Source organism: Acipenser ruthenus, chromosome 7 (genome assembly GCF_902713425.1).
Source record: "Acipenser ruthenus chromosome 7, fAciRut3.2 maternal haplotype, whole genome shotgun sequence".
NCBI lineage: Eukaryota > Metazoa > Chordata > Actinopteri > Acipenseriformes > Acipenseridae > Acipenser > Acipenser ruthenus.
The window spans coordinates 29,832,777-29,845,303 of record NC_081195.1 but is presented as its reverse complement, the minus strand read 5'-3'; the positions used below and the strand labels follow the sequence as shown (position 1 = coordinate 29,845,303).

Sequence of the window (12,527 nt, the reverse complement as noted above, 5' to 3'; positions counted from 1 at the left end):
AGCTACAGAAAACGTTTGATTGCAGTGATTGCCTCTAAAGGTTGTGCAACAAAATATTAGGTTAGCGGTCCCATCATTTTTGTCCATGCCATTTTCATTTGTTTTCTAATTTACAATATTATGTTGAATAAAAAATCAAAAGCAAAGTCTGATTTCTATTAAATATGGAATAAACAATGGTGGATGCCAATTACTTTTGTCAGTTTCAAGTTATTTCAGAGAAAATTGTGCATTCTTCATTTTTTGTGGAGGGGTACCAACAAATTTGAGCACGTCTGTATATATATATATATATATGTATATATATATATATATATATATATATATATATATAGTAAAACGAATCGCACCCACACGGGTTCGTTGCCCCTTTAAAACCACAACCCAAGACACAGGAATGGATTTTTTTTCCCGCGCTGACGCGCTATTTTTAATACAAACAAAACAAAATAAACACCTAGCTCTTTCTGAGCAGTGACTAAACTTTCGGGAACACCCTGACACCCCACCAAACACAACACCACAAACAGACCATATCACACAGGTTTACACCGCTTACTTTTCCTCCTGACTGCTCGGAAGCAGAGCACCTCTTCTGCCTCCTTTTATTCAGCAGCCATGAGCAGACTAACTGCCTCCCTTAAATACCCTGCACCTGGTCCTAATTTGACAATATTTACCAGGTGCAGGGGATAATTAATAATAAAATAATTAACAAATTAAATTCAACGATAAGGCAAAACAATTAAACAATAAACAAAAACAAATAAACTAAACAAATGTGCATTCCGCACATGTTTTTCTTCAGGGAGGCTTTAACCCCCTCCCTGCTGTCTCACATATCCCCCCCCCCTTGTCTTTTCAAGACACCGGCCATTCGACGGCCACCTCCTCCCCTAAAACACAACCACCCACCCTCGAGTCCATCAATGTCTCTTTTCACCCTCTTCCATGGGCGGACTTGAGGGTGGGCCGGTCCATGTTCTGGCCCCGCCAGGTAGGGACCGCGCACCTGTGACGAGGGACCCCACTGGTTTGTCAGGGGCGACCGGCGCGACAACCGGGGCACTGGAGGTCTGCAGCCGGGGCCCGGTGCAGCGACGTCCAATCACCCAGGGGGAGCAAAGTAGTGACCAGGGGGAGCTCAAGCGCCGTCTGGGAGCAGCGCAGCGACGTCTTGGTGCTTGGGAGGAGCGGAGCATGGAACCAGGTGGAGAACTGTGACCGGTTCTGCAGACTCCTGGGCTCCAGGTCTAGCGAAGGGAGGTCCAAGCAAACCGGAAGGGTGTCCAGGAGCAAGGGGCGAGGGACCGCACACAGCGGCGGTGCCGGACTGGACCGCAGGGGTGGTGGTCGGGGCTGTGGTGGAGGCGGGCTCTTCACCTCTTTCCCCTCTTGCTCGGGCGGCGGCAGCTCCTCCCCCTCTGGCTCTCGGGACTGCAGCTCCACCCCCTCTGGCTCTCGGGACTGCAGCTCCACCCCCTCTGGCTCTCGGGACGGCAGCTCCACCCCCTCTGGCTCTCGGGACTGCAGCTCCACCCCCTCTGGCTCTCGGGACGGCAGCTTGTAATAGAATATGTTACAGAAAAATAGAATTGGCTCGACATAATGTACTGGCATTTTGTACTCCTATAACCTTGCTCGCATAACCTTGTATGCTTTGCCTAAGATAAAGTTTGTTACAAGGAACCGCAAGATGCCTACACTGCAGCTGTGGCTGTGAAGATAACAGGATGAGCCAGACTTGTTTCTTTGTACGTACACCCAAACCACCCATCCTGTTATCTGTTTGCTTAGCTATATGCCAGGTATGCACAGTTATAAGTTATCCTGATGTAACTTTCACTATTATCTGCTGTATTATTGAATTGTGGTTTGTCACACTTGAGAATTATTGTATTTCTTGTTCTTATTGTATGACTTATATTGTAACACTTGAATGTATTTGTATTTGCTTGCGATTGTAAGTCGCCCTGGATAAGGGCGTCTGCTAAGAAATAAATAATAATAATAATAATAATAATAATAAGTTGTTTTTCCTTATATGCTAATATCTGAATCATCATTGGCTAACCCTCTGCCTTGCTGACAGTTTTAAGGTATATAAGAAACTGATCTAACTCTGTATGTTGAAACACTGCTCGATGATTATCTAGCACCCTGTGTGTTGAGAGTGTTTTCAGTTTGCAAACTTAAGAAATAAAGGCCTGTGTGTTTGGAACTCGCAGTCTCTCTTCCTTTTATTTAGAATTCCGCGACATGTTGCTTTCATATTATGTTACCAAACTGTGAATTATTGGAAAATATTTTTGTTAATTTGATGAAATGTTACCAGGTATATAGCAAACAGCTGGTGTCAGTCTCATAGCATCTAACAGGATGGCACTTGCATAAAAATGTTTTTAAAGTTTATAACACAGTGTAAGATTTTTCAATGTTAAGAAAACTCAGTTGAGCTGTTGTTTAAACTTCCTTTTCATTTATTAATTTTTATAACCAAAAACCGATTGATCTCCCTAGTTATTGTATTGGATACTGGTGTAGGTCATGTACAGCACTCAAAAAGCACCCACCCAATTATCAATACTGGAACCCATTCCAGGCCAGTAATATCTGGAGGAAATTGCCTCTCTGGTTCTGTGTTGGCCACAGTGTGCCCCTATAGCACTTGCATGAAATTCCAGGAAGAGACTGTCTGCCTCTTCAGTGCCTTTGACCACCTTCACCTTCATTGATGGCTCTGTACCCTTCTTACATATATAATAGAGCTATCCATCTAATAAACAAAAGAAAATAATAAGGAAAAAAAACATGTAGACAGGGTTGTAAACACATATTAAGCTATGGCAGTGATTTTCACCCGTAGTCCTGTAGTTAGCCGTGCCTGCTTTTTTCTAAGTGAGATAGGTTACTAGGGATGAATATCTCTGAGTTTTGTTAAACGAAAGGTTTGGTGAACTACAAAGTTAATATACAGCTATCCAACAATATATTATTAGGCTAATACGATTACAGTAGCATCTGTTGCTGAAAATAAGTTACGTTGGCTAATTATGTTTTCGTTGTAGTGAAGATACCTTAGACATTATTATTATTATTATTATTATTATTATTATTATTATTATTATTATTATTATTATTATTATTATTTATTTCTTAGCAGACGCCCTTACCCATTAACGAATGGTCATCAACACGGTAAAGCAACAAAAATAATATTAGCCTATTATTTATTTGGCAAATAGCGCCACCACCACCTCTCCAGGTAAGTTAGCTATACATTTTGGGGTTTTGTGAAATTTAATTTAATTTGAATTTATAGCATTTGCAACCCATCCAAGCTTTGAATTACCTTGAACCACATATTGTCCTGCACGCCTCCGGATGATGAATTTTCCCCCCTTCCTGGCCTTCTCGGGGTATTTTCCCATTGTCTTGTACAGTAATATTTCCCTGTACATTGTTGGATCCATAATCTTCGTTAAGATGACTAGATCAAAAGAGTTAAAATAGGTTTTTAATACATTTACTACACTCATCATTATACAATCGAATACGTTGCAATGCCCTGCTGTTCATTTGATAAATTAACATAATACACTCATCTTCTCTCAGTATTTCATATGGAAATCAAACGTTACAAATCGAATCATAATTGAAACATTTCTACTTCTATTTTTTTTTTTTTTTTTTTACTAACCATGTTTCTATTGTCCTCGTCACGGGCGTGACTTCACGATTTAAGAAATAATTCCTGAATAAAACAAACAAAAAGAAACTTCTCACTTAAATATTAACAGACAAAAAAAACAGTACCAAGTAATATTTTAAAAGAAAAATATGTTCTTCAATGAGAAATAAACTAAAGTATTTATGTACAAGTTTCCAGAATCTTTTCTGCTACTGCACGCTCCTCACAACACTGTCAGCAGGAATTAAATTGCTTACAAATAAATAAGTAAATAAACATTTAGAAGACTGTACTGCATTTAACTGAATTATAAAATAACTGGGTTAATTTACACGTAGTAGATTACCTCTGTAGTAATAAAAATAAATAAATATAAACGAGAGTGTTTCAATGTGTTTATTGTGCTCTGTGAAACATACTGGTACAATTTGTCACAAGACTTCATTTAATTACCGTTGCGTTTTGTTGTTGTTGTTTTTCTTCTTTTTCTTATTCATTTTCTTAGCAGACGCCCTCACTCAGGGCGACTTACAGCTCTCACAAAATATACATATTTCACAATGCAGTAAGAGCAGATAAAATATACAATACCTTCAGAGCAACTTTTACTAAAATATGTCCATGTACACAGTTCGATAATCACAATATAGTAAGAGTACATACAATACTAACGTCCTAATAAGAGTAAGTAACTAGCTCATTTATACACATTTGAAGAAACACAATATATAGTTGTTGTTGTTGTGACTGTGTTTAAACAATGTGTTCTGGATGTAGAATCGCTGAAATCACAAGCTTGCACAAACATTTTCCGTCCAGAAGCAATAAACTCGCTCCCGTTTGCAGCAGACCGCACGTTCACGTTGCAGCAGGCGCTGCTCGGATTGCAATGACAGGTTACGCGAGGTCGTGAGCGAGGAATCACACACTCCCGTTGGCAGATCGCAAGGTTGGTTGCAAGCGCATGCGCACATCCACCGAGGACACATCAATCCTAGGGGGCACTGAATTCGTCGTAACACCGGCACGTTTTTGCCAGACCGTCGAGAATTAAACAGTTTGAAGTTGATGAAATATATATATATATATATATATATATATATATATATATATATATATATATATATATATATATATATATACATATATATATATATATATATATATATATACATATATATATATATATATATATATATATATATACATATATATATATATATATATATATATATATATATATATATATATATATATATATATATATATATACATATATATATATATATATATATATATATATATATATATATATATATATATATATATATATATATATATATATATATATATTGTTGCAAACAATAACTGCATACCATGGGCAATAAAAACGTTTTCCTGTTCTGGCAATTGAATAACAAATGCGTTCTGTAACAATATGTTTTAGGATGAGATGTCAACGAGTATGAAATTTGCTATTTTTTATTAAAACTGCCCAAAACTTCTGAAAAACTTCTGAATGGCAAAATAGCACCACCTTGTGGACCGCAGTGGAACTTGTGTTTTTCTTCGTTTTAACGTTCTTCATATATTACCAAATGCAAGGATGGGGCTGATTCAGCAAACAGGAGGAGAACGCTTCTGAGAGAGAGAGAGAGAGAGAGAGAGAGAGAGAGAGAGAGAGAGAGAGAGAGAGAGAGAGAGAGAGAGAGAGAGAGAGAGAGAGAGAGAGAGAGAGAGAGAGAGAGAGAGAGAGCAAAACCAAAGAGCCAAAACACAGGGACACCTACAGCAGCAAGCCCTGTTCCTGACAGCACACAGCCTGCCCGCAGCACTGACAGCACAGCCCCAGTCCCCACTGTCCCAGCAGAGGAGAGCACAGTCCCTGGAGATAGCCAGCCCCTCCTCACCCAGCCCCCGGAGCTCCACAGCACAGTGGCAATCATGAAGGCAAGCCTCTCCCTGCTAGAGGTGGAGCTGACAGAGCTCAGGGAGCTAGTCCGGGCCAGGCTCACAGAGAGCGACATCACACAGCAGTTGAAAGACCAGACCATACAGATCAAGAATGAATATAAAGCCTCATTCAGGGAACTGAAGGCAGAGGTGAAGGAGCTGCAGCAGGACAGGGAAACCCTGAGAAGAGAACTGACCGGACTGAGAGAGGAGCTGCAGCACAGAGACAAAACAGTACAGAGCCTGAGGGAGCAACTGCACACACTCACAGTCCCCCACAGCCCTGCAGGAGGCACAGCAACCCAGACAGCACAGTGCCCCCCAGCCCCAGCCTGCAAGGACACACTGACACACACACACAGCACACTGACACACACACACAGCACACCAGCCAAACACACTGACACACCGACACACACACACACACACACACAGACAACACCGACAGCCCCCCAGCCAGACACACTGGCAATCACACAAAGCCTGACACACACACCACACACACGAACAGCACACAGAACACTCCCAACACACACGCTGACCCAGGCACACAGAACACTCCCAACACACACGCTGACCCAGGCACACAGAACACTCCCAACACACACGCTGACCCAGGCACAGCCCCGACCCCCTCGGGCAGACCGGCTGCAAAGCACCGCAACACCGAGATCGCCCTGCTGATGGACTCCAACGGGAAATACATTGATGAGAAGTGGCTCTTCCCAAAACACACAGTGTCCAAGATCTGGTGTCCGACCACAGAGAAGGCCCTGGAGGCTCTGTGTGAGTCCACCCTCGGCTCCCCCGGACACATAATCATTCACACAGGCACCAATGATCTGAGGGCCCAGCAGGAGAACATGGCCAAGTCCATCAGGAGAGTGGCGGAGAGGGCAACCCAGGAATTTCCGCATTCAAAAATCATCATCTCCACCCTGCTGCCCAGAAAGGATTTCCACCAATACACCATCCAGAAGATCAACGCGGAAGTCTCCCGAGGGTGCACTCTACTACCCAACGTGCACCTGGCACACCACCCCACCCTAGGGCTACAACACCTGTACGACCACGTGCACCTGCACCAGCGGGGAGTCAGCATCTTTGCCAAGACCCTGAAAGACGTCACCCTGGGCCGAGACCCAGCCATTCCCCAACACAGCAACAGGAGAGGCCTCAACGTCCACAGACCACAGCACAGCCCACAGACAGACAGGTGGGCCCCCAGGAGCCTCCGTCCACAGCCTGGACAACACAACCGACACCTGCTTAGCCCAGCCCAGCCCAGAAAGCCCAGGCCCGGCCCAGCCCAGCGCCCAGCCCAGCCCAGCAGACCCAGGTCCGGTCCTGCCAGCCCATTCCAGCACCCAGCCCAGCCATCCCAGCAGCAGGCTCACAGCTATGCTGCGGCCCTCAGCAGACCAGCAGGGACTGGGAGCACAGAGCTGGAGGAGATTCACCACCTCCTGAACCTCATCTGCACAAGACTTATGAGCTAAGTCAATACTATTAAAAAAAATAAATAAATAAATAAATAAATAGATTGTAAAAGAGAAAAGGGGGAGGAAAGGAAAAGAGAAAGGGGGAAAAAAAGTATATATATTGTACGTAGAGATTTCAGCAGCAAAACGTAAATATAATTAATATTTAGTGAATTATTAGAAAACAAATATATATATATATATATATATATATGTATATATATATATATATATATATATATATATATATATATATATATATATATGTATATATATATATATATATATATATATATATATATATATATATATATATATATATATATATATATTTGTTTCTTCAAAATGTTTTGTTTAATTCTAAGACAAAAAATAGATAAATAATTACAAATATAAATATGATTAAATCTTTGTCCATCACAATGTGGAATATCCAGGGCCTGAGCTCCTCAGTGTTTGGGCTGAAGAGCACAGCCCCAGAGTTTATAGAGAGAGTGAAAGGCCTGGATATCATCATCCTGCAGGAAACATGGTGCAGGGCAGACGTGTCCACTCACTGTCCCTCAGGCTACAGGGAGATCATAGTGCCCTCGCTGAAAAAGACCACAGTCAGACGAGGCAGAGACTCTGGGGGAATAATCATTTAGTACAAAGCAGAGCTCACCAACTCAATAGAACCAATTAAACAGGGAGAGTCACATTTGTGGCTTAAAATCAGCAGAAATATTGTCTCTGCAGAAAATGAAATCTTCCTGTGTGCAATATATATCCCCCCCTCAGAATCCCCATACTATAGTGAGGAAACCTTTACCAGTCTCCACACAGAGATCTGCCACTTCCAGGCCCAGGGAAATGTTCTGATCTGTGGAGATCTGAACGCCAGGACAGGCAAGCAGCCTGACTTCACCAGCACACAGGGAGACCAACATATATTCAGGCAAAAACCCCTATATTCCAGCCCTATTGTCTCCCAGAGAAACAGCTATGATAGAGAAATAAATCAAAGTGGAAGACAATTACTGCAACTCTGTCAAGGCCTGGGCCTGTACATTATAATGGTAGGATCCGAGGGGACTCTTTAGGAAGACACACCTACAGCTCAGCTCTTGGCAACAGTGTAGTAGATTACACCATTACTGACCTCGACCCTTCCTCTATTAGTGCATTCACTGTCAGGCCAATATCTCCTCTGTCAGACCACAGTCAAATAACTGTGTTCCTTAAAAGAACAGAGCAGACCAGCAACACACAGACACAGCCCTGCAAGCTGTATAACCTCCATCATTCCTACAGATGGGCTCCAAACAGTGCTGAAGAATACCAGAAAGCAATCAGCCATCCAAAAATCCAATCACTATTAAACACCTTTCTGGTTACACCACATACTCACAGTAAACAGGGAGTAAATCTAGCTGTAGAAAACCTGAATGAAATATTTAGACAGGCAGCTTTAAAATCCAAACTAAAAATAATTCGGAACACTCAAAAGAAAAAACTGAAAGAAGAAAATTGGTTTGATGAAGATTGTAAAAATATAAGGAAAAGACTTAGGCAATTATCAAATAAAAAACATAGACAACCAGACAACCAAGATTTACGCCTCAGCTACTGTGAAACTCTAAATTACTATAAACGCACACTAAAACAGAAAAAAAATAACCACATCAACAAGCAACTGACAGAAATCGAGGAGTCCATTAACTCAAACCGATTCTGGGAACATTGGAAAAAACTAAATAAATCAAAACCAGAAGAATTGGCCATACAAAATGGAAATATATGGAAAAACCATTTTGAAAAACTCTATCAAAACATAACACACAATGAACAACCATTAGATCAAAACAATATTTATGAAAAACTGAAAAAACTAGAATTGTCAATTAAAGACAACCAGAATCCACTGGACTCTCCAATCACTGCGCAGGAACTTAAAGAGAAACTGCAGACCCTCCAGAATAGGAAAGCCAGCGGGGTAGACAGCGTCTCCAATGAGATGCTGAAGCACAGCAGCCCTAAGCTGCAGGAGGCCCTGCGCAAACTGTTTAACCTGATACTAAGTGTGGGCTACTTCCCTGACATCTGGAACCAAGGGATTATATCCCCTGTCTTTAAGAGTGGAGACAAATTCGACCCCAATAACTACCGGGGCATCTGTGTGAGCAGTAATCTGGGGAAGGTATTCTGCAGTATCATTAACACTCGGATACTGGCCTTCCTTACCGAACACAGTGTCTTGAGTAAGAGTCAGATTGGCTTCCTTCCAAAACACCGCACTACTGATCATATTTACACCCTACACACCCTAATAGACAAACATGTAAACCAAAATAAAAATAAATTATTTGCTTGCTTTATAGATTTCAAAAAGGCTTTTGATTCAATCTGGCACGAAGGATTATTTTATAAACTCCTCCAAAGTGGTGTAGGAGGTAAAACCTATGACACAATTAAATCAATGTATACGGAAAATAAATGTGGTGTAAAGATTGGCAATAAAAGAACACAATTCTTCTCACAGGGGCGTGGAGTGAGACAGGGGTGCAGTTTGAGTCCAACACTGTTCAACATCTACATCAATGAATTGGCCACAGTGTTGGAGCAATCTGCAGCCCCTGGCCTCACTCTGCTTGATACTGAAATTAAATTCCTGCTCTACGCAGATGACCTGGTTCTGCTGTCGCCCACAGAGCAGGGGCTGCAGCAGAGCCTGTCAGTGCTAGAGCAGTACTGTCAGACCTGGGCCCTGGCAGTAAACATGAACAAAACTAAAATCATGATATTTCAGAAAAAACCCAGATATCAGGAAAGTAGATACATCTTCACACTACACAACACCACAATAGAACACTGCATGCACTACACCTACCTGGGCCTAAACATCAGCGCATCAGGTAGCTTTAACCCGGCAGTGAATGCACTGAGAGAGAAGGCCCGCAGGGCTTTCTATTCCATAAAGAAAAAGCTTTATATAAAACTCCCCATTAGAATTTGGCTCAAAATTTTTGAAAGTGTTATCAAACCCATTGCCCTCTATGGCAGTGAAGTGTGGGGTCCGCTCACAGAGCAGGATTACACTAAATGGGATAAACACCCAATAGAAGCCCTGCACACAGAGTTCTGCAAAAACATCCTGCAAATACAGAGAAAAACACCAAACAACGCGTGCAGGGCAGAACTAGGTCAATATCCATTATTGATCTCAATACAAAAAAGAGCAATTAAATTTTGGTTTCATCTAAAACAAAGCAACCCAAACTCCTACCACAGTAAAGCCCTGCAGTACCAAGAACTGAGCCAAAAGAAGAGTCCCCTCAGCCAGCTGGTCCTGAAGCTCACTGCACTAACTAACACCAACCAGCCTCAGGACAGCACTGCTCCAACACAGACAATTCGAGTTAACCAAATTATAACACAACACAAACAAAACTACCTCACCTATTGGGACACACACACAAAAACACAAAGCAAATTAGAGTGCTATCGGGCCCTAAAAAGACACTACACCCTGGCTGAATACCTGAGCAGGGTGAAAGACAACAAGCAGAGGCAGATCCTAACCAAATACAGGCTCAGTGAGCACAGCCTGGCCATAGAAACAGGCCGACACAGGCAGACCTGGCTGCCCAAAGAGGACCGGCTGTGTCATCACTGTCAACTCCAGCAAGTAGAGACAGAGATGCACTTTCTACTGCAGTGTACAAAATACACAGAAATAAGGGAAACTTTCTTCCCACAAATAAAAAATCTCTGCAAAACATTCCCAGACCTGCCAGACTCTCAAAAACTCCCAATCCTACTCGGAGAGGAGTCCAGCTGTGTCCAACTGGCAGCCCAGTACACAGCTGCCTGTCACAGCCTGAGGGACAAACAGTGAGCACTCTACATTAGTTCAAGTCTTGTTATATTTCATTGTTGTTATTGTTAACTTATTAATAACGTGGTTATTATTTATATTTGTTTACCATTATTATTATTATTATTCTCATCAGTGTTATTGTCTATTTAATGTTCAGATGATGTACTGTGTGTACATTGCTTTGGCAATACTGTGAATAATGGTCATGCCAATAAAGCACCTTTGAATTTGAATTTGAATTTGAATTTGAATTTGAATTTGAATTTGAGAGAGAGAGAGAGAGAGAGAGAGAGAGAGAGAGAGAGAGAGAGAGAGAGCCTGCAGTAATGTGGTGAGCAAGATACTCAGGATTAGAGACCATGTGGTAAAAAAACAAAAACAAAAAACAAACAAACAAACAAAAAAAAAAACAACGTACTGACGGACAGACTGACCCAACTTAATGACGGATATAATTAACCCCGCCCCTCGACTCAAGGCTTAAAAGTGCCAGTAATAAAGTGATACCTGCACTGGACCAAAAATATCTATATTACTGCAGAAATGTTCGATTCGGTACCACAGAACATCTTTGACTGGACTGTGTTTGGCAAGTTTGAGTCGGGCAGCGGTAGGCAGCCCTGTCCTAGGAGCTAGAGGGGTCCTTGCGCGGCTGTCTCTGTCAGTGCCTGAACCATCCGGGCCACTTTGGTTAACCCTTCGTTTTCCAGGATGTGCTGCGGGTGACAGATGAGGTCCTGGAGAGAGAGAGAGAGAGTGAGATGAGAGGAGAGAGGAATGTTAGGAGGCTGGACTACACAGCATGGGCAGCTCTCTGTTCATTAATGAGTAGATAATGCTGACCATGCAGCTCCTCCCCAAAGCTAATCTACAATTCTTTGGTTGCAGGCAAACACCACTGCTTACTCACCCAACCATTTTTGTTTATAGTGTTTGAGGACTGTACATTGACTCTTCTACAGTGTAGGGGATCAATGCTATATATATATATATATATATTCAAATTAGAATGAAACCCACAACCACCAACTTGTGACAAAACTAAATAAACTCAAACCACCAGGAAACAGACAGAAGACTTTAAATCTGGGATTCAAGCTGGTGTTTTGGTGCTGATGTCCTTATAGCGGTAGGTTAGTCAGTTAGTCAGTTTTAAAAACAGATCTTTTTTTTTTATTATTCTTCAAGTAATCGAGCTCTTCAGCTCTGTCTGGCTGTCGGTGAAACACACAGTTGGATACCGAAGAGCGAGTGAGCAAGTCGAAATCGCTGATAGCTGGAGTTCGTTGATTATTGATCAAAGAAGATTAGTTCACAGATTGTAGATCCCACTAGAGTTTTTGTACACTGTGTTGTATGCGCTCCGTGCGCTGCCATTGCTGGTAGAGTCACGTGAGCTGTTCAGTGTGTTGATGTGTAAATAAATCCTCTTCACCTGCGGGGGGCGTATCAACTTCAACCTCAGTCTCGATCTCCTGCCTGTCACTCAGCAGCGAATGCACGCGCCCACACGGCAGACAACTACTCTGTCACAAGCATTTAT

At 42.1% G+C, this 12,527-nt stretch overlaps 1 protein-coding gene across 2 annotated transcripts; it reads right to left on the bottom strand.

The window, feature by feature from the left end:
* Window positions 1-370: 370 nt before the first annotated feature.
* On the bottom strand, window positions 371-4,603 carry LOC131737483 (protein PIP82-like). 2 transcript variants are annotated; one of them, XM_059026758.1, is made up of 5 exons: window positions 4,145-4,603; window positions 3,701-3,754; window positions 3,353-3,490; window positions 2,574-2,776; window positions 371-1,563 (listed from the first exon to the last, which is right to left on the bottom strand). In XM_059026758.1, the coding sequence occupies exons 4-5, from the start codon at window positions 2,730-2,732 to the stop codon at window positions 1,039-1,041; spliced, it is 684 nt and encodes a 227-aa protein (XP_058882741.1). In that variant the 5' UTR covers window positions 2,733-2,776; window positions 3,353-3,490; window positions 3,701-3,754; window positions 4,145-4,603; the 3' UTR covers window positions 371-1,038. The 2 variants fall into 2 exon arrangements, with proteins under 2 accessions (XP_058882741.1, XP_058882742.1); XM_059026759.1 differs by lacking the exon at window positions 2,574-2,776 and having other exon boundaries at window positions 4,145-4,602.
* Between the last annotated feature and the right edge of the window lie 7,924 nt (window positions 4,604-12,527).